Source organism: Myotis nattereri (assembly GCF_964212035.1).
Source record: "Myotis nattereri genome assembly, chromosome: 13".
NCBI lineage: Eukaryota > Metazoa > Chordata > Mammalia > Chiroptera > Vespertilionidae > Myotis > Myotis nattereri.
Window position 1 is genome coordinate 19,745,680 of NC_138088.1, and position 21,444 is coordinate 19,767,123.

At 57.2% G+C, this 21,444-nt stretch overlaps 1 protein-coding gene across 1 annotated transcript in view; it reads right to left on the minus strand.

The window, feature by feature from the left end:
• Window positions 1-333: 333 nt before the first annotated feature.
• The window catches only part of PALD1 (phosphatase domain containing paladin 1), a 67,934-nt gene continuing 46,823 nt past the window's right edge, over window positions 334-21,444 (minus strand). Inside the window, exons 11-20 of the mRNA XM_081104921.1 lie at window positions 20,321-20,416; window positions 19,774-19,902; window positions 19,264-19,380; window positions 19,022-19,177; window positions 18,509-18,691; window positions 17,238-17,378; window positions 16,934-17,005; window positions 12,976-13,116; window positions 4,069-4,224; window positions 334-2,126 (exon numbers count right to left, since the gene is read on the minus strand). Coding sequence (XP_080961047.1) covers window positions 1,974-2,126; window positions 4,069-4,224; window positions 12,976-13,116; window positions 16,934-17,005; window positions 17,238-17,378; window positions 18,509-18,691; window positions 19,022-19,177; window positions 19,264-19,380; window positions 19,774-19,902; window positions 20,321-20,416 — 1,344 coding nt within the window. The 3' untranslated portion in view covers window positions 334-1,973. The remainder of the gene's footprint in view (window positions 2,127-4,068; window positions 4,225-12,975; window positions 13,117-16,933; window positions 17,006-17,237; window positions 17,379-18,508; window positions 18,692-19,021; window positions 19,178-19,263; window positions 19,381-19,773; window positions 19,903-20,320; window positions 20,417-21,444) is intronic.

A 21,444-nucleotide genomic window follows, 5' to 3' on the forward strand; every position in this document is an offset into this window, starting at 1 on the left:
GCCCCTGAAAGTCCACCCTGTCTCATTTCCCTGGACAGAGCAGTCCTTCACACTTTAGTGTGAATTCGCCTGTGATGATGCTTTCTTCAAGGAAGGGCTCAGCATGACAGCTCTGGGCACCCTGAGTGACATGGGAAGGCACAACTGGAAATGTGAAAGAAGGAAAGGGATGTCTAGGAAGAAAGCCACCTTTTCTGAGATTGGGGACCCCTCAGGGTAGATGCTCTCCCTCACCCCACCCACTTGCCCTTGCTCTGGAGGAGCGGGGACCCCAGCGGGCATCAGTTCTCGAACCCCTGCTCCACACTAACACAAACCAGCAGCCAGGCGCACTTCACATTTAGCTGTTTTTAATGCTCAAAAGCTCTGTACAAAAAAAAAAGTCACAAATGAATCCTCACAACACCCCTGTGAGGTAGGTAGGCAAGTATTCTTCCCCCATTTGCAGATGGGGAGACTGAGGCAGAGCGGTGACGTGACCGGCAAGTGGTCCCAGCACAGCTGAAAGTCAGGGCCAGCCATGAGGACACAGAGTCTCCCGCCCAGTTCAGTCCTGATCTCTGACCCCTCACCTAGACCTTGTCTGCAAAGAAACTAAAACTTTTTAATACATGCAAAAATAATAAAGACAAAAACACCCCATCTGGAAAGGTAGTGAACAGACATACAGTAGTTCTGCAAAAGGAAATCAGCCAAGATGGTCAAATAGTTTCCAATTCTAGGTAGCTATGAGCCACTTCAGCCTCTTCTCCCCTTTTCAAATACCTCGACCAGGGACACGACCACCTGTCCTCCCATAGAAGTGCATGCACGCAACCACAGAGAGGCCCCGCTGGCCACAACGGGCAGGCCAGGTGCCCAGCCTCCCCACTGGGCAGCCCCTGGGTATCCATAGGCCCCGGCCCCAGAGGAAGAGCTGCAAGGCTCAGCTCAGCACCCCTGCCTCCCCGCCTCTTCCGAGCAGCTTCCCGCTGTCTGCACACAGCAGACCCTCTACGTCAGCAGTGCCTGGCCCCGTCTGCTCCCACCGGAAGGCAGCTCAGGGGTCCTCGGCAAGAATGGTCTGCAATCCAGGGGACCCCTCAGGCCACCCTTAGCCCACGCTCACGCTCCACTGCTCACTCAAGTCGCCGCACCCGAGGGTCCCTGCTGCAGCAGGTGGGGCATGGGCCGGCTGGGGCCTGTGGGGCGGGAGGAGGTGCAGAGGGACCCAGGCTGGGTGCTTGGCTTACTCAGCACCACCCACCCGGGCTCCCAGGCAAATGGAGCTGGCTTCTGCCATGGGGCTGCTCCACCTCCCGGAAGCCTTTCTTCCCCTGAGAGGGACTCCCTGGTGTTTCCGGCTCCTTAGAAAACTCCACAGTCCTGCCAGCACCCCCGGGGGAGGGGGTGGGGTGGCAGGAGAGGCCTCGGCCTCTGCGGCACCCACCACGCCATGGGGTTGTACTTCTTGAAGTCTCCAGGTTGGAGACGGGCACGAGAGGCAAGAAAACTAAAGCTGCCTTTAAAGTCACAAAGCCACCCAGAGTGCTGTCCACCTCCCAGGGAGCCAGGGGCCCCGAGGGCAGTGCCAGGAGGCTAAAGGGGAGAAGCCAAGAGGGAGAGCAGGGAAGGAAAGAAAGAGGAAACCCACACTGGCCGGCTGCTCTGCACAGGGGCCGCCAGACCTGCTGGGAGGGGAGGGGAGAGGATGGCAGTGGCCGTGGCCAGTAGCTTTGTTTGGCAACTTGGGGAGTGAGCTGCTTGGAGGGCTGCAAGGCCCGCACTGGGCCCTCCTGAGGGTTGCTCTCACGCTGTCATTCACAGGTCTGACTGCGTGCTCACTGTCCTATAAAAAGCCCTTTCAAAAAAGGGGTCCCAACCCAGCCCCAGGCTCTCTGGGAAGCTGGGGAACTGTCGGCTCAGGGCCACTTCAGTGAGGGCACCTCCAGCCTTCATGGGGCCCTGCGGGGGGACGGGGCAGGGGAACCGTCCTACAGGAAGTCCCCGGCGGCAAAGGGCTCCAGGCTGTGGCTCTGCTCCTGCCACCGGCAGCGCAGCCTGGAGAAGGGCTGGTCCTCCGTGCCCTGGAGCTCGGGGAAGCCCAGCTGATTGAGGATCTCGTAGACCCCAGCCTTCGACGCCACCTGGAGAGGACAGAAGAGATGGGGCTGCATCCCAGGAGAGGGAGGGTGTCATTCGGGTCCCCTGCCCCCTTCATGACTTCCTTCCCGCTCTGGGCTCCGGAGCACACGGCCGAGCCTGCGGCCCAGGGCTGCCTCCTACCAGCTCAGCACTCTGGCTGGGGCCCCAGCGAACTGCACAAGTTTGCGTTTTGACCATTAATCGCTCTGAGCTTCACTTTCCTCACAGTGGGGAGAGCAGGCTCTACCTGCCGGGAGCGCCGTGGAGGACTACGTAAGCACCACAAGCACCGCAAGCGCTCGGCAGGCAGCCAGGCAGCCAGAGCAGCACAGGAGACCACGCCTGCTGCTCCCACAGGGACCTTCAGGAGCCAGGCAGCGAGCACTCAGGTGGGCCTGCAGGGGGCGCTGAGGAAGGCAGCGTGAACCCCGGAGCCAGCAAGAGCCTCTGGCTGTGAGTTCCGGCTGTGGGCCTCCCTGGACACGCTCCACCCTCTGCTGCCCAGTGGCCCAGGCCCTGACACTAGACCCAAACCCTCTCACAAGGAGCCTCTGTCTCACCCCATCATCCTGGGGGTGGGAAAGAGCAAGGTCCACTCAGAACAAAGGTCCCCAAGTAACCCTCACCCCCACCTGCCCTTCATCCCCAGGAGACAGGGACCCTGAGGCTAGAACCCCACACTCCTAACTGGACCCACAGTTATCTCCTTCCCTGACCTCCCCCATCACCCAACACCCAGGCTCAGCAGGGGGGGGTGAAGCCCCTCCCAGCCCCCAACTCCCCTCAATCTCCAAGCAAAACCCAAGCGGAAGTGTCCTGGGTCCCCCACCACCTCCACCTACCCAGGGGCTCAGAGAGGAAGCTGAGCCCGGGTCCGCTCAGAGGGGCCCAACATGGCCTTGGAGTGACGCACACCCATCAGGTCTCCTGACTCAACACACGAGGGCCACACCCAAGGCTTTTCCTTCAGCACACGGCCCAGCAACCACCATTCCTGCCACGGGCACTGCGTGGCCGCCCTGCCCCCGATCCCTCACAGCTCTGACCCCAGCCCGTGCCCTGCCAATGTCCACTCCGGCTGGGGTCCCAGCCTCCTGCTGTCCCACCTGCCTGCCCTCCGGGGCTAGTGCAGACTCGATCCAGATCAGAACCGCCAGGACAGGCGGGGAGGTCAGGAGGCCAGCGCCCCGGTGGAGGGGCAGTTACAGGCCGCACTGCCGAGGAGGGAGGAGGCCACCTGGCCTAGAGGTAACGAGGTGGCAGCTCTGCCTCCAGCACAGCTGAGCCGGAGGAGGAACCAGGAAGGGCTGGAGGCCAAGCGGAGAGTGGGCCTGGAGGGCGGTGTCCTGGGCCAAAGGCTGGCTCCAAGGCTGACTGTGACCCAGGTCCTAGCCTGTCTGTGCTCAGCCCCTCCTTGCAGACGGGAGGGCAACAGTCACCTTGTAAGTCACCTGCTCGCACAGCACCTGGCAGAGGGAACTGTGCATCTCACGGAGCCCTCACCCCCCCTTCTGAGGTGGTGCCAACAGTAGCAATGTATGTCCATGTTCATGCTGAAGGCAGCACATTAATGGGGCTAATTAACTTGCCCAGGGCCACACTGGAAGGTGGCAGGGGCTGGGCCACCATGCGTCTTGCCCTTTGCAGAGTGGGTGAGGGCTGAGCACCTAATGGGCATGAAGAGGCCGGGCAAGGCTGGCCTTGGGGACACACAGAGCAGGGGCCTGCCTGACCCACACGCCCGGTCCCCTCCCGCCGCCTCACGCATTCAGCCATCCATTCATCCACTCGTCAAACTTACTGACTGCCTGCCAAGCGCAGACACCATGCTGGCGACCCCAGGTCAAATGAGACAAAATCTCAGCCAAAGAGAAGAGTGAGAGGTGAGAAGGCTTCCCGTCCACAGGGAACTCTCCAGGCAGCCTCGCCTCCCGCCTCTCTTACCTCCCGCATCCAGGTGCTGAACGGCATCGGCCAGGAGTCCGCCTTCTCCAGGTGGAGGTAAGCGTTGAAGAGCACCAGGTAGACATAGCGCTCCAGGTACTGCAGGCTCCGCAGCTGCAGCCTCCGGGCCTCCTGCTCCGATTTGGCTGCCTTCACCTGCAGAGGGCGCCGGGTGGGAGTCAGCAGGGGTCCAACCCACCCAACATACGTGCCCCCCACACTCACTCACACCACACACACCACTGACACCACACTCACCCCACACACACCCCACACACCACACTCACACTCACTCACACCACACACTCACCACTCACACCACACTCACACCACTCACACCACACACTCACACCACACTCACACCACTCACACCACACACTCACCACTCACACCACACACACACCACACACCCCACACTCACAGCACACACTCACACCACACTCACACCACTCACACCACACACTCACCACTCACACCACACACACCCCACACTCACAGCACACACACCACACTCACACCACTCACACCCCACACACACCCCACACCACACACTCACACCACACACACCCCACACACACCCCACACACCACACACTCACACCACACACTCACACACACCACATACACCACACACTCACACCACACACTCACACCACTCACTCACACCACACACACCCCACACACCACACACTCACACCACACTCACACCACTCACACCACACACCACACACTCACACCACACACACCCCACACACCCCACACATACCCCACACACTCACACCACACACTCACACCACTCACTCACACCACTCACACCACACACACCCCACACACCCCACACACCACATACACCACACACTCACACCACTCACACCACTCACACCACACACACCCAACACCCCACACACTCACACCACACACTCACACACACCACATACACCACATACTCACACCACACACTCACACCACACACTCACACCACACACTCACACCACACACACCACACACACACCCCACACACCACACACACACACCACATACACCACACACACCACACACACCACTCACACCACTCACTCACACCACACTCACACACCACACACTCACTCACACTACACACTCACGCCACACCACTCACACTACACTCACACCCACACACACCACACACACACGCACCACACACTCACCACACACACCACACTCACATCACACCACTCACACCACACATTCACACCACACACCACTCACACCACACACTCACACCACTCACACCACTCACACCACACACTCACACCACTCACACCACACACACCCCACACACTCACACCACACACTCACACCACTCATACCACACTCACACCACACACACCCCCCACACACACCACACTCACACACACCACACACACTACACACTCACGCCACACACTCACGCCACACACCACACTCACACCCACACACACCACACACCCACACCACTCACACCACACACTCACATCACACCACTCACACCACACACTCACTCACACCACACATACACACACACCCACACCACACATATACACTCACCACACACTCACACCACACAACCCACACACTCACTCACCATACACACTCACACCACACACATCACACACAGCCCACACACTTACCACACACATACACTCACACCACTTACTCACCCCACACACACGACTCACTCACAGCACACACATACATACCACACACTCACTCACACCATTCACATACACACCCCACACACATACACACTCACTAATATCACATACACACCTCACACACACATACCACACACATACACACCCCACATGCACCAACACACTCACACCCCACACATACCATACCACACACACACCACGCAGATACACACATACACACATACCACATACACCCCCACACAGCCACTCATGCGCTCTCACACACACCGTGTACACTCACACCATACAGACAGATACTCCTATACCACACAAACCCCCTGAGCACGCACGCACACACACGTGCACACACACACACACACATTCACATCCTCAACTGCCCGCAGCACCGGGTGGAGCTGGGAGGAAGGGATTCAGACAGCAAGGCCCAGGGCGTCCGACACCCACTTCCTACGGGGCGGTGAGGACAGGTCACCTGGCCTCCCTGCACCCCACGCCCTCACTGAAGTATAACCACTGTTCTGAGGGCAACCAGACAAGGACAGGCTGCCACGGGAACGCTCCGTCAGGCCCTTCCCTCATCAGGTCTCTGATCAGTGGCCTGGACAGTGGTCAGCAAGGTGAAGCTCTCGCGGCCCTGACTGCGGACACAGCCTGGACCGCCCCCCCTCAGCTCAGAGGGGGCACCGTGGCCCCAGCTCTGGGCGCATGAAGGTTTGGTGGGACCTGTTAACAGAAGACGCCTGGGGGTGAATGCAGGAGGCAGGGGCCCCTCAAGGTTCCTCTCTGTGCAGGGGTCAGCGGCAGGCCAGGGCCAGCCCCGCTCTCCCTGCAGGTCTCTGCCCCCTCCTGCCGGTGTCCTCCCCCGACCACAGGCTGCTGCCCACCCTGAAGACACCACCACACCTCCCTGCACCGGCCCCCGGTCTCCGCCCAGGGCCCACAGCAGCTGTCTCCGCTCCAGGAAGAGGATGAGGCACAGGGGCTGTTCCCTCGGGCTTCTGGCACATCGGGCTCCTGGGAGGGCACAGCCAGCCCAGGCCTCCGGGACCAGGAAAGATGGTCCCCCACCCACTGGGCTACAGCCAGGAGCCTTTCCTTGCACACACACACACACTCACACACACACACACACACACACACACACTGCAGCCTCCGGGTCAGCCTCCAGCTGCTGCAGGAAGGTTCCCAGGTGCCCCCGCCCCCAGACATGAGTCAGCCACAGTCCTACAAACCAGGAGCTACAGGGGGCCTGCTTTGGGGGCCTGTGGCCCCCACCTCCCACTTCTGCCTTAGAGAGCTCAGCCTTCGTGCCTCTCCCGTCTTAGCTCCCGGGCTGCAGGAGTGGACGGTGACTGACCCCCTATCCACAGGCCTCGGGGATGGGCCAAGGGTGGAAGGTGGGCAGGGACAGGGCCCAGGACAGCCAGGGCTCTGACTCCCTAGGAGACATGAGCTGGTTCTGGGCCTGGTTCTGCCCTTTAAACTCTCAGCGCTCCCAGGAGGTGGGGTTGCTCAGGCAAGTAAGGTACGAGGAAGCACCTGGAACCATGGAGAACCCCACAGGCCCACTCGTTCATGGAACAGGAGGCAGGGCAATGGCACACAGGCACAGGCCCTGCCCACAGAGACGCGGGTGGCGGTGGTTGGGGTGAGGGGGTAGGGGGACCAGGAGACAGATACAAAGCACCCAGAAGGCCAGATCATGGGATCAAGGCAGGGCAGGCAGCTAGACTGGGGAGGGTATCGAAGAGGAAGTCATGCTTGAGGTGGGTTAGGAGAAAGGGGGCAGAAAGGTGCCCCGTGAGGGGGAGGAAAGGTGTTAAAGAGGGAGGTCTCTCCAGGCAGACAGAGGGAGGAGCTCATAGCAGCAGGGGAGGGGGAGGATGGAAGCCGCACCCAGGGGCCAGGCTGAGCCGGACCCTCAGACAAAGGGGTAGTGAAGGCTTCTGGCGAATCTGAGGTTGGGAATGGCCCCAGGGTTGCTGCTGGGTGGGGTTGGGAGACAGATCAGGATGCTTATTGCTTTAAACCAGTGGTTCTCAACCTTCCTAATGCCGCGACCCTTTAAAATAGTTCCTCATGTTGTGACCCAACCATAACATTATTTCCGTTGCTACTTCATAACTGTAACTTTGCTACTGTTATGAATTGTAATGTAAATATCTGTTATGCAGGATGTATTTAGGCGACCCCTGTGAAAGGGTCGTTTGACCCCCAAAGGGGTCGCGACCCACAGGTTGAGAACCGCTGCTTTAAACACTCCACCAACTTTGTTTAGAATTAGGCAGTGGACAGAAAATAAAAGGATTTGACCTAAATACAAGCTGCGGCCAGCACAGTGCAGCTCTGCTCGGCTATGGACAGGTACACAGGCTGCACGCACGGGGCCTCACCCCATCCCTCATGCTGCTTCCCAAACTCCATCCAGAGGCCTGGGGCCCCTTTAAACCATTTCCTTAGAAGCAAAGGAAATCACCAGTGGTCCCACCAGGCAAAGCCATGTAAACTCCTTCCAATGCAACAGCTGAGAAGAAATGTCCTCAGCTCCGGCCTGGCTCCTGGACAGGCCACACCAGCCGTCCTCCCGGCGCCCCCGCTCCCACGGGGACGCGCCTGCGGCCGAGACCCCACGGAGGGTCGGGTCTGCACGGTAGTCACGGTGGAGAGGCTGAGCGATTCCCGCTGAGCCCACTGGCAAGGCAGGGTAGAATTATCTCTAAATTCAGACCCCGGGCTGTAGGTGGCGCCTGACACTCCCCGGAAGGTTCCGTGGGCACATCCTGCCCCATCGAAGTCTGTGATTTGAGGAATGACCCGTCTTCCCATCGAGGCCCTGGTTTCCTGACAATCGCCCATGTTGGCACTGCCCGGGGAGGAGGACAGGCCAGCCACCTCCTGCCGGTAAAAATAGTGGAGCTGTTTTTAAATGGCCTGGCAGGCCAGGCTGTCATTAGCTGTGGTGCAGCGGGCAAGACCTCCTTGCCCACTGAGATGGAGCCCTGAAATAGAAGGGGCCCAGGAATGGTGGCCAGGGCACTGGCGTTCCGGCCTCTCCAACCTGCAGTCTGCCCGGCACCCACGTGGGCCCGACGCGTCCAGGGCCCACTACATACTGCGCGCTGGGTGAGCACGTTCCATCCAGATCTGATCATCAGATTCTAACCCGCTCTCTGAGGGGCAGTGTGGCAGGTGAAGAGGGCCTCGTCTGGGGTCGGGGTCTGGCGGCTCACTCTCCTCCTGTCTCCCACTAGCTGTGTGTTCCTGGCATGCCCACGGGTCTCCCTTCCTCAAATGCGAAAATGGAGAGAACAGGCCTGGCCAGTGTGGCTCAATGGTTGAGCGTCAACCCATGAACACAGAGATCACGGGTTTGATTCCCGGGTTTTAGGCTCCATCCCCAGTTGTGTGTGTACAGGAGGCAGCCGATCAAAGGTTCTCTCTCACTGATGCTTCTCTCTCTCTCCCTCTCCCTTCCTCTCTGAAATCAATAAAAATATATTTTAAAACATAAAGGAAGAGATCCCAGAGAGCCCCACCGCCTCCCCTTCGCCTCTCTCTGTCCACACGCACGCACCTAGGAAAGGCCACATGAGGACACAGAGAAGGCAGCGGTACTCAAGCCAGGAGGAGTCCTCACTAGAAACTGAGTCAGCCAGGACCTTGCTCTTGGACTTTCCAGCCTCCTGAACTGTGAGAAAGTAGAATTCTGTTGTTTCGGCCATGCCGTCTGTGGTCCTTTGTTATGCCAGCCCAAGCTAACTATGTGCTTGTGATGACCTCGCACCCTCTCTGTGCTTCAGTCCCCCGTCCTGGGAAAGGGAGGGTGACAAGCTATGAGGCCAGTACCATCCTAATACCAACCAAACAAAGACATCATAAAAAAAAAAAAAAAAAAAAACTACAGGTCAATATCTCTTATGAGTCCAACGCAAAAACTCCGCAACAAACCTAATGCAGAAAATATATAAAGATCACTTGCCATGACCAGGTAGGATTTATCCCAGGAATGCTAGGTTGGTTTAAAATCCAAAAATCAACTAACATAATACACTATAGCAATAGAACAAAGAGCAAAAACCATATAATCATCTCAAGAGACATAGAAAAGTATTTTAAAAATATTTTACATCTACTCGCGAAAAAACACTCAAGGCCTGGCCAGGTGGCTCAGTTGGTTGGAGCACCATCCACGCACCAAAAGGTTGTGGGTTCAACTCCAGGTCAGGGGGCATACGAGAGGCAGTCAACTGATGTTTCTCTCACATTGATGTTTCCCTCTCCCCCTCTCTCTCTAAAAATCAATGAAATATATCCTCTGGTGAGGATTAAAAAGACAAAAACACTCACACTAAGAATGGGTGTCTAAGAGAAACCCACAGTTAGCATCCCACTTAATCGTGAGAGCCTAAAAGCTTTCTCCCAAAGATCAGGAACAAAACGAGGATGTCTGCTCTCGCCACTTCTGCTCAACACTGTACTGGAAGATCTTGCCAGGACAGTTAGCCAAGAAGATTAAGTAAAAGGCACCCAGCCTGGCCACTGTGGCTGGTTAATTGAGCATCATCCCATGCACCAACAGGTCACAGGTTGGATTCCCAGTCAGGGCACGTGCCTGGGTTGTGGGCTTGATCCCCAGTAGGGGTTGTATAGGAGGCAGTCAACAGATGTTTTTCTCTCACATTGATGTTTTCCCCTCTCTCTCTCCCTCTCCCTTCCTCTCTCTCTAACATCAAGAAAAACATATTTATAAATAAACAAACAAATGGCACCCATATTGGAAAGAAAGTAGTAAAACTACATTTGTAGATGACATGATCTTGTATATAGAAAATTCTAAGAAATTCACTAAGACAAACAAGTATGAGAACTAATAAACACGTTTAGCAAGGTTGCAAGATTGATCAATATACATATTTATCAATTCTATTTCTATACCATAGCAATGAACATACTAACACATGAAATAAGGAAACCAATTCTATTTACAATAGCATATGTGGGGCATGGCTACAGCGTTTTGGCTAGGTTCAAGCCTCGGACTAATGAAAGGACAGGGTCCTCTCATTGACACGTGCAAGTCCCAGCTGGAGGGCAGGGCCCTCCCAGCACAATTATAGCCAACAGCTATGGTTGTAAGCTTGAACCTATGGTCTGAACACGTGGCCCCACGTGCCTTGTGCTAGAGTTCAGGTGCATGTAGTTGAGTAGGGTTGAAACTCACAAGAATGCTGTAAACAACGTGATCATGCCCCTACTTTGCCTCGTGGCATCTGCGACAAAATAAAGGCACGGCTTGTGGGCGCTGGCACTGTCTCCTCATCAGGGAGCAGTGTCCCACCGAGACCCAGCTTTCATTATCTTGTCTGTCTTTTCTCAATCCTTTCACCCCCCCACTCAGGGTCACTGAACCAGGCTGAGCTGGCATAGCACATAAGGCATCCTGGGGCTGAGTATGCCATGGCCGTGCCGACTCCCCACAAGCATAAGTACAATAAAGCAGGAATAAATTTAGCAAAAGGAGTGTAAAATTTACACTCTGGGAGCTATAAAACATGTAGGCCATTAAAGAAGACCTAAATAAATGGAAGAAATCTCCATTCATGAATCAGAAAAGTGGCTGTTGTTCAGATGGCAACACTACCCAAACTGCTTTACACATTCATCGCAGCAAAAATCCCAGCTGCTTCCCCCCGAGATGGACAAGGACCATGCCTGACCGGGAGCACCAGCATCGTCTGGGAGCCTGCTGGACACCCAGCCCCACAGAACCAGAGACCAGGTGGGGTACAGCAACACGCATCTTAACGCACCTCCAGGAGACCCTGGCGTTCACTGGGGCAGCGGACCCCTGCTTAGAGGGTCTGGTGTCCTCAACCTTGCCGGTACACTGGACTCACCAAGGGAAAGTTTGTGTAAAAGATCCATCCTCCGGCCCCAAGCAGACCAACTGAATCAGACTCGCTGGGGATGGAGCTCAGTGATGGGTAGTTCTTAGAGCTCCCAGGTGCATCATTACGCAGCCGGGTGAGAAGGGCTGCGTTAGGTGTCGGAGGCCCCTGCCTTCATCAGCCCCTTGAGAGTTTGGTCCACATTCAGCTCGCCGGGGCCACCTGGTGGCCACACTGAACAATCACTCTACATCTTGCTTGGGTACCACCACCCGCAGCCACCACCACCACCAGCCTCCTGCGGGGAAGGTCAGCACCATCCCGGCCTTTGGAATAGGGGGCTGGTGGGCGTGGTGGGAGGGGGGAGGGCCCTCCACCGGCTCCTCCTCCTGCCTCCAGACTGAAACACTCCACAGTCCAAAGGCAGCAGGGGCATCCGCTGCTAAACACAGCCCCAACCACGGCACCCTTCCCTCTCTATGGCCACCAGCGTTAGAGCCACCTTACCCGTCCAGCATCGTCTCTGAGAGCTTCCAACACAACTGTGTTCATGGGCACCACGGCACCTCCACTACTTCTGCATGTACTTTGCGCCGTTCAGCCTCCTGGCTTCTGCCCATGCAGCCCCTCCGGCCAGAAGTGCCTCCCCCAGCCCTCATTACGCTGGGATTGTACCAGGTCAGCTCTGTGGGACCTCTCCTCTCTCCCCTCGGTGCTCCCTGCTCCACCCTCTGCGCCTCGCAATGGACACCCATGGCTGCAGAGCTCAGAGGAGGGAAGGGTGGTCAGCTTTGGAGGTGAGGGGGGGTGAGATACCTAGAATGCCTAAGGAAGTGGGTGTGTGGGGGTGATGCTTGAAGCAGGGCCAGGCATCCCTTTCAACCCCTTGAGCTTCCAGCTACAGAGGGAACTGGAAGCTTCCGTGCTCTGCACTCTCCGTATCCTTTGAAAGCCAGAGGAGCTGTCTCTTAGCACATGGCTGCCACCCAGTGGCAACATACCATCCCGCTATGAAGACCCAAAAGAAACAAGAGACACAATCTAGCTGGGGCCTTGGGAGCGGCCTCATTCTGTGCTCCTCTGGTCCCGTCAGTTTGGTTGGCTGCTGGGCCAGGGAGGGGCAGCGGTGGAGCCTCGGACCCGCTGCCCTGCACACACTCCGCCAGCTGTTCCAGAATCAAGCTGGGGGTTGTTGGGGCCGGGCGTGTTTCCATTTCAGGGGTCGCCTCTGCTTCCAGCCGGCGGTGGTGTGACCGAGAGAGCCCACGAGGGTCCCCAGGGACGCCTCACCACCTCACGCCCGCAGCGGCCACATCCGGGGCCGTGCACCGGCTAAGGCGGGCTCACCTGGCGGTAGGTGCAGATGATGATTTCCCGCAGGTGGTAGTGCATGGGCGTCATGGTCTCGCTGACTATGTCCAGCGCTGCGTCCACCTCCTTCTTCACACGGTGCCCGTCCGGCAGCAGCTGCACCACCTTCATCACCACCTGCGCCAGAGGAGGGGGGCTGAGCAGAGAGAAGACCAAGGTGCCAGGGGGCGGGGGGCTCACCCTCAACAACGGGCTCACCCCACACCAGGGCCACCTGGCTCAAGGCCCAGGCCCTGACCCCAGTTCTCCGGTGGGGCTGGGGACAAGGGCTCCTGGACACCTCTGAGGCCAGGGCTCCCAAGGTGCTTGCTTTCCTAAGCGGTAGAAACCTTGCTTCAAAAAAACCTTCTCCGGACTCTTATCTACAAAACAGAAAGCTGTGTGCGCAGGCTGGTGGGGTGGGTAGAGCAGGCGATGCATGCGATGAGCCTATGTGGGGGCCCAGCGGGCTCTGCTCTCACCCTGCAGGGGCCACAGGCATTTCGGGGACACCCAGCTACGGGGAACCCAGCCTGGATCCCCCTCATCTGATGTAAGCCCCCCTTCACTCCTGGGAAACTGAGGCCTGTGAGGGCCCCTCTGTAGGGCAGGGCTCTTCCGCCAGGTCATCCCCCGGCAAATCTGTCGATCAGGCAACCCCACCGCCAGCACCAACCCAGGTCTCCATCACCTCTCATCCCACGGTGGCGGCCCGCCTCCTCTCTGGGAGCCAGAGAGGGCCTGTGAGAACGTAAGTGGGAGAAAGCTGCAGTTTTTTCAATGAAGGGACTCCTGGCCTCTCCCCTAAATCGCTCCTCCCCAGGGACCTTCATCTCCTTGGCTGTCACCACCACCAGCCAGAAACCCAAGCTCATCCTGGGTGCCTTCCTGGCCAAGACCTACCAAGGAGACTGAGCTTCTCCTGCTGGTCCCACAGCCCTTCCTCACTCAGGCCCGCCTCTCCTCTCCACTCCCTCCTCCACACAACTAACCCCACCCACACCCAATGATCACAACCTCCTCTGCCTCCCTGCTAGCCTCAAGGTCAAGGTCAAACACTGAGTGTAGCCCTTCTGAGTCCTCACAATCTAGGTCCTCCCACCTCAGCCCCAGTTCCTTCACTCTTGCCAATCACAGCCTTAAACAGCTCCAGTCCTTTCCAGACTCCCTCTTTTGCACGCTTGGTCTCCTCTGCATACTAATCCTCCTCACCCACGAACTCACTCATCTTTCTAAAAGGTACTCTAATGTCACCTCCTCCACGAAGCCCTCCTGGGCTCCCCAGGTTGCACCCTCGGCCCTCAGAACCCATGCCTATTCCAGCCCTCTTCACATTATATTTGATGCTCCCTGCCAGACTGTGGGCTCAATAGGCCCAAACTGATTGCAAAGAAAGCTGGTCTAGACAGGGAAATGTCTTGGGATGGGTGAGGACGGGGATTAGGGGCATCTTCAGGTCAAATAACTTTGGAACACAGGCTCTGCGGTCCACTCCCTGGCTTGTGCCCCAGCCCCGTCACCTCTCCGATAGGGTCTAAGGCCGTGGTCGGCAAACTGCGGCTCGAGAGCCACATGCAGCTCTTTGGTCCCTTGAGTGTGGCTCTTTCTAAGCCTTAGGAGTACCCTAATTAAGTTAATAACAATGTACCTACCTATATAGTTTAAGTTTAAAAAATTTGGCTCTCAAAAGAAATTTCAATCGTTGCACTGCTGATATTTGGCTCTGTTGACAAACGAGTTTGCCGACCACTGGTCCAGGGTGATGCGCTTAGCTCCCTGTGCCTCCGTTTCTCACCTGTCAACTGGGAGCAGCAAGGGCACTAGCTCTTGGGGCTGTGAAGGGTGAAGAAGAGAGTGCACACAGCTCCTAGCAGAACGCTGGGAGTGAGTAAAAAGAGATCACATTTGACTGACATGAAGACGCAGGATTCGACTTAGAAATAAACTCTCACAGATACAATCAAGTGACTTGTGACCAGGAGGCAAGGCCACTCTGTGGGGAAAGGGCATTCTTTTCAACAAATGGTGCTGGGAAACCTGAGTGTCCACATGCCAAGGAATGAACTTGAACCCCCACCTTCACCACATACAAAACTTAGCTCAAAATGGATCAAAGAGCTAAAATTATAAAACTCTTAGAAGACATCAGAGGAAAATCTTCATGACACTGCATTTGACAGCGACCCCCTGAACGTGACAACATAAACATGAGGCAACAAAAGAAAAGATAGACAAACTGAACATTAAATTTTAAAACTTTTGCCAAAAAACGGACACTATCAACAGTGTAAAAAGGCAACCCACAGAATGGAAGAAAACACAAGTCACATGGCTGATGAGGGATTGATATCCAGACGTAAAAAGAATTCCTACATCTCAACCACGAAACAGCTCAAATCAAAAACAGGCAAAGCACATGACAGACCTTTCCCCACGGAGATATACAAATGGCCAAACAGCACATGAAAGACGCTCAACATCAGTAATTCTTAGAGAAATGCTAATCAAAACCACAATGCAATACCATTCCAGGCTCGCTAGGATGGATGTCATTAAAATAAAATAGAAAACGGAGTGTTAGCAAGGGTGTGGAGAAACTGGAACCCTTGCGTCCTGCAGGTGGGAACGTAAAATGGTGTAGCTACTGTGGAAAACAGTATGGCAGGTGCTCAAAAGTTAAACGTACAGCTACCATATGGCCCAGCAATTCCACTTGTGGAATTGACAGCAGACTCAAACAGATATTGGTACACCCATGCTCACGGAAGCATTATCCACAGCAGCCAAACGTGGATGGATAAACAAAATGTGGCATATGCATCCGATGGAGTATTTGTCAGCCTTTCAAAGGAAGGAAATTCTAATACATGCGCAACATAAATGAACTTGAAGACATTATCCTAGGTGGAATACACCGACACAAAATGGCAAGTACTTACTATTAAGTGCTGTATTATAAATGATTCTACTCACATGCAGCACGTGGGATAATCAAATTCAGAGACAGAAAATAGAACAGTGGTTACCAGGGACTGGGGGGAGGGAGGAATGGCAGTGACTGTTGAATGGTTCGTCAGTTTGGGATGATGAGAAAGTTCTGGATGGTGGTGATAGTAGTGCAACAAGGAGAACATACTTAATGCCACAGAATTGTGCACTTAAAAATGGTTAAAATGGTAAATTTTATGCTATGTATATTTTACCACAATAAAAAACATAAAAAGAAGAGCATCCGTGAAAAATAAAGAGAAGAAAGGGCCAGGATGAGGGAACAGCATATGCAAAGGCCCGGAAGCTGAGAGAGCTTGGAGTGTGAGGACCCGCATGGAAGCCAGGGTGGCAGGCCAGCAGGGAGGGCGCGTGGCTAGGCTGGCCAGGTAAGCAGGAGCCAACCACAACCCTGACACCAGGCAGCCACGTGCCAACTCTGAACTCCACATCCCCACCTGTAAGAGGGACACACGGCCACCTACTTGGAGGTGTCTAGGAAGACGACATGTTTGCGGTAGGTGTACAATACACGGGGAATGTCAGTGGCCGTCCATCCAGTGTCCTGAACTGAAATGGGGTTGCGGTTGGGCAGGCTAGAGCCCCACACCAAAGTCGCCAACCACAGCTGGGTCCCAGGTGCCTATGAGGGGGTTGCCAATGCTACCCAGACAAGAAGGTGGCCAGTGGACTCCCTCAAGGCATACAGTCGCCCAGCAATAGGGTTAGGCCGGATGAGGGGGGTCCAGGCCCCTCATCCCCAATGGTCATCTGCCAGGGCCCCAGAGCCAAGCTGCCCCATGCCTTGGTTTGCTCATCTGTGAAATGGGAACAGAGAAGCACTGATGTGATGAGGTGGAAGAAGGAAACAGCGTTAAGAGCTCTGAAAATTCCTCCCGACCTGCCAGCAAGACGTGCCTTCTCCCTCCCCCAGGTGACCCCCGGGGACCGTATCAGGCGTGCTCACCTCAAACTCCCCCTTGGTGAATTTGGCATCAGGCACACTCACGAGTTCCTCCTCCACCAACTCGGGGAAGCCCTGAGGGAGGACAGCTGCTGGGATGGGCGCACTCCTTCCCAGGCTGCCCTTCTCCCTCATGCCACGAGCCCCTTGCCAGGGGTCTGCCAGCCCCACTGCCCTCTGCCCAGGATGGGTGGACATGCCAGGCATCAGCTCTACCCCTACACCCTCCTGGCACCGCCAGCGTCCCCAGGCACCCAGTGCCCATGCTGCCTGGGCGGACCGCTGCCCTCACACTGGCCTCACATACTCGGACGTGCCAGAAGGCGAGCACAGCCACCACCATGGCCGTCGTGGTCCGGCCCTGGCCGCTGAGGCAGCTGAACACGAAGCCGGAGCCCGAGTCCTTGGTGAGGGCGCCCCGCAGGACCTCAAACAGCCGGTCAAAATCCTGCGTGGGGAGACCAAGGTCTGAGTCAGTGGGTGCTCCTGGCTGCACAGACTCCCGGGGTGGCACCCCCCCCCCAAAAAGGGAGTGCTCACCCGATGCCAGGCTCTGTGTCAGGCTCACAACCTGTATACACACACTCAACTCACTGCAGGACACACAAGACCACGTGCACATCAACAGCCCGTGTGCAGCATAATCCCCACCCAGGACCGGGACGGACATTTGAGCAGACAGACACATGCACAAATCTGGGCTTCTGTTGCCCGCCGTCCACCAGGCAGAACACGCACATGTGCACGCACTCCGATGTGCTGCGCCCCAGGCCACGCACGGACCCCCTGCTCTGCTGCCCACATCTGAGGTGCCCCCAACAACCCAGCTCCCCACCGCAGCGGATCATTGCAGCGCACGGCCACCAGGGGGCGACAAACTACAGACAACCAGACCCACAGAACAAAGTGAGACAGGAAACCCAGGCCCCACCGCCTCCTATCAGGCCCCCCTCCGCACACTGCAGAGACCCACACAGACACGGCACCCAAACAACCGAGGCATCACAGGCACACAGCGACCCTCACACAACACACGCTGGACACACACACCACACGGACGTACACATGCACCTTAAACACACACTACACAGACATCCACAAAGACACATACGTCACAAACCTACAGAAGCCACACGCACACAAACCCCCTCAGTGACACACAGCATCCCACAACACCCTCCTCCACAAACCCAGACACACACCACGCCACATATTTCCCCAAAAGACACACTCTCCACACTTGTCCCCCAGGAAAGGTAAGACATCCATCACAGACACCATTAAGATACACACACCACACGCACATACCCACTCCACATGACACCCACTCCAGTCCCCCAACACACATATACCACCAACACCATGGACATGCTCACCCTCATACACACCTACAACATAGAATAAACACACATGTACACACACACGGGCATGCAAATGCCAAGCTGGGAAGGGATGTGAATAAACCACCTGAGCCAAATCTAAAACCTTGTGGCACAAGCTCCCAGTCCCTCAGCAGAGCCTGGTCACAGCCAAGGCCCAGGCCAGAGGGGAAGCAGCCTTGCCTGCCTGGCCCCTCACCTCCTCGCGGGGGGCACAGAAGTCTGGCACGGGGATGCGGTGGTAGGTGAGGCCGGGGCAGGCCCCGCGGTGCTGGCTGAAGACCTCCTGCATGGTGAGGCACGTCTGGAACCTGTGGGTCCGTGGGCCCTCCGCGCCTGCGGGAGGCACGCTCAGGTGGGCCTTCAGCTGGGTCTCCAGGTTCTAGGGAGGGTGGGACAGAGGGCACACAGGCCACTGAGGCAGCCTCCAAGCCAGACCTGAAAGACCAGAGTCTGCTAGGGCCAGGACCAGGCCTGGCTTCCGGACCCATGGCTGCCCGGACCCATGCCTGCCCTTCCTGAGCCTCAGGGATCATAAACCAGACCCGGAGCCAGGCAGGTGGCCGTGGCAGGAATCCTGAATCAGCCACTCCCTGACCTTTGGGGGCCTCAGTTTCTCCACCTGTACAATAGGACCTTCTACGGACCCTCCCAGGCCAACTCCCCAGAAGGCCTCCAAGCTAGAGGTGTGTAGAAGGCAGAAGGGCCTCACCTCCAATTGCTCAGTGGCCATGGGGGGCCCAGGCCACCGCAGGCTGTGGGTGTGCCCGTCACACTCCAGCACAGCCTCCTCCCTCAGGTTGACCCAAACGACCTGCTGCAGCTTCCTCTTGGCATCGGTCAGGTAGGCCAGGATACTCCCCAGGGCCTGCAGGGACAGGAGGGAGGTCAGCAGAAGGGCTCCCCCTCCCCTCCCCACCCCACAAATGGGCCCAGGCCGGCTGGGGGGGTCACCTTGGCGCTGGGCTGGGCTGTGCCGTAGATGGGCATTCGGGACACCCGCCGGAAGTTGGCCACGTCCATCTCTTTGATGGTGCTGAGTGCGTCTGGGGAGACGAGATCGTCCGCCCTCTGTAGGGAGAGCAGCAAGCCTGGTACTCACAGCAGCACTGAGAGGCTCAGAACCAGCCCCAGGGGCAGCGGAAGGAGGGACAGCACTTCACACTCAGAGCTTCGTCGCTGCCCGGCAAGGAGACCGGCAGGGCCCGCTCTCCAGATGAGGACGCCGAGGCGCACAGGGGAGAGGCTGGTGGCAAAGACTCTAGAACTAGGTCTCCTGACGCCCTGCCCAGACCCCTCGGTGTGAGACGGAGGAGATTGACCCCATGACACTCACAAGAAGATTCCATGCCCACTGGCTGTCACCCCTTTGCCTCTATGAGGGTGATGCTTCCCTGAACCCCGCAGGAATCAAAGGCCAGCCCCCACACATTCCCACTTCCCCAGGCAGACAGCCACACTCACCAGGGAGCCCTTGGCGATGAGGTCCCCAGGGGCCATGGGCCCCGCTGAGCTCAGTGTCACAGGCAGGCGGTACAGCTCAGGGTGGGCACACAGCCAGCGGCTGAAACTGAGGGCAAAAGCCAGCAGGTACTGCAGCCCAAGGCAAAGAGAGATGGGAGCTCAGGGGCGCAGGGCCACCCTGAGCTCTCCCTACCTGCCCCAGAGTGGGGGAGTCCTAGGAAACACCCATGATGGCCCAGGGCATGGAGGAGAGGGTGGGGAGCAAGGACCAGGCTGTCCAAAGAAGATCTTTCTGGGCCCCAAAGCCCTGGCTAAGGGTACCAAGACGGGGCCCAGGGGCGAGAGGTGGGTCCTCCCTTTGCTCAGGGACCACCCCCTACCTGGGTCTCCCCTTGCATCCCCCACACCTGCCTTCCTCTGAAACCAACATACGTGTCCCCAACTCTGCTCCCTAATCCCACAGGGGCCCTCGCTGACCCCATGCCTGTCACTGTGGGAGGCTGGAGGGGCCCGGAGAAGGGCAGGGTCCTCTCACCCCGGGCCCCACCTGCTCATGTAGATAGTAGTTAAACAGGATCAGGTAGAAGTATCGCTCCAGGCTCTGCAGGGCCCTCTGCCGGACACCCTGCTGGCTGCTGCTTCCCTGAGAGGAGGGGACAGGAGGGAGGTTGGGGAGGTAAAGATGGGGCTGCTCTGACCCCACAACCCACCCAGGAAGGGCAGGAGTTAAGCCTCAGAAATCCCAGAAGACAGTCTACCTCTCCCTTCACACAGTTCTGCCAGCTGGGAGTCCTCCCAAGCATCTCCCCTGCCCCCTGCAGCAGGTAACCCAGGTGCAGGGAGAGCTGCGGTGGCTTCGGCAGGCACTACAGTTCCCCATGCGGGGTCTGCCTCCCGCACAGGCTCTGAGCCCAGAGACAGGCTGGGGCTCCCCGATGGCTCCAGCGCCTCCACGAGGGCAGCACCCCCTCTGTGCTGAAGCAGCACGTGTACCAGCATCTCCCCTGAGCCAGAGGCCCTCACCTCCCTTTGCCTGGGACCCTCCCTACAAGAAAACAAAAAGGCCCTCATGACAGCGCTACCTACTTAGAAAGGGGAAACTGAGGGTCAGAGAAATGAGGGTCTTGCTCAAAGTCACAGAGCTGGGTCCCCAAACCAGGGTCCTAACCCCAGCCCAGCACTCTGGGTGGGGCTGTCAGTGGGGCATGACTCCCCAGGGTCCTTCTCTCGCCTTCAGCCATCAGGTTCCCCTGCTGGGTCAGCACTGGCCTCAGGAGGGCAAGGGAGACGGGTACGGACCCGAGAGAAAGGCCAGACCCTTGGGTGAAGTTTAATTCCATCTCTGGGAACCAGGATAGAGGTCAACAAACGACTACGTCTATAAAGGCCGAGCAGTAAGGACTCCAGGTTTGCAGGCTGCCGGTCTCTGTTCAGCGCCGCCGCTGCAGCGGAAGAGCCAGAGACAGCGCAGGGCGAGGGGGCGAGACCAGCCCCAGGAAAACGCATTCACCAAAGCAGGCGGTGGGCTGTGTCGGGCCCGGGCCCGCCGTGTCCCAGCACCTACTCCAGACTAAGGGAGAAAAATCCCACCTGCGTGAAAGCCCGCTGTCACAGACACAACAGTGTGGACAAGGATAGGGAATGAGAAGTGACTCGACTGTGCAACGCGAA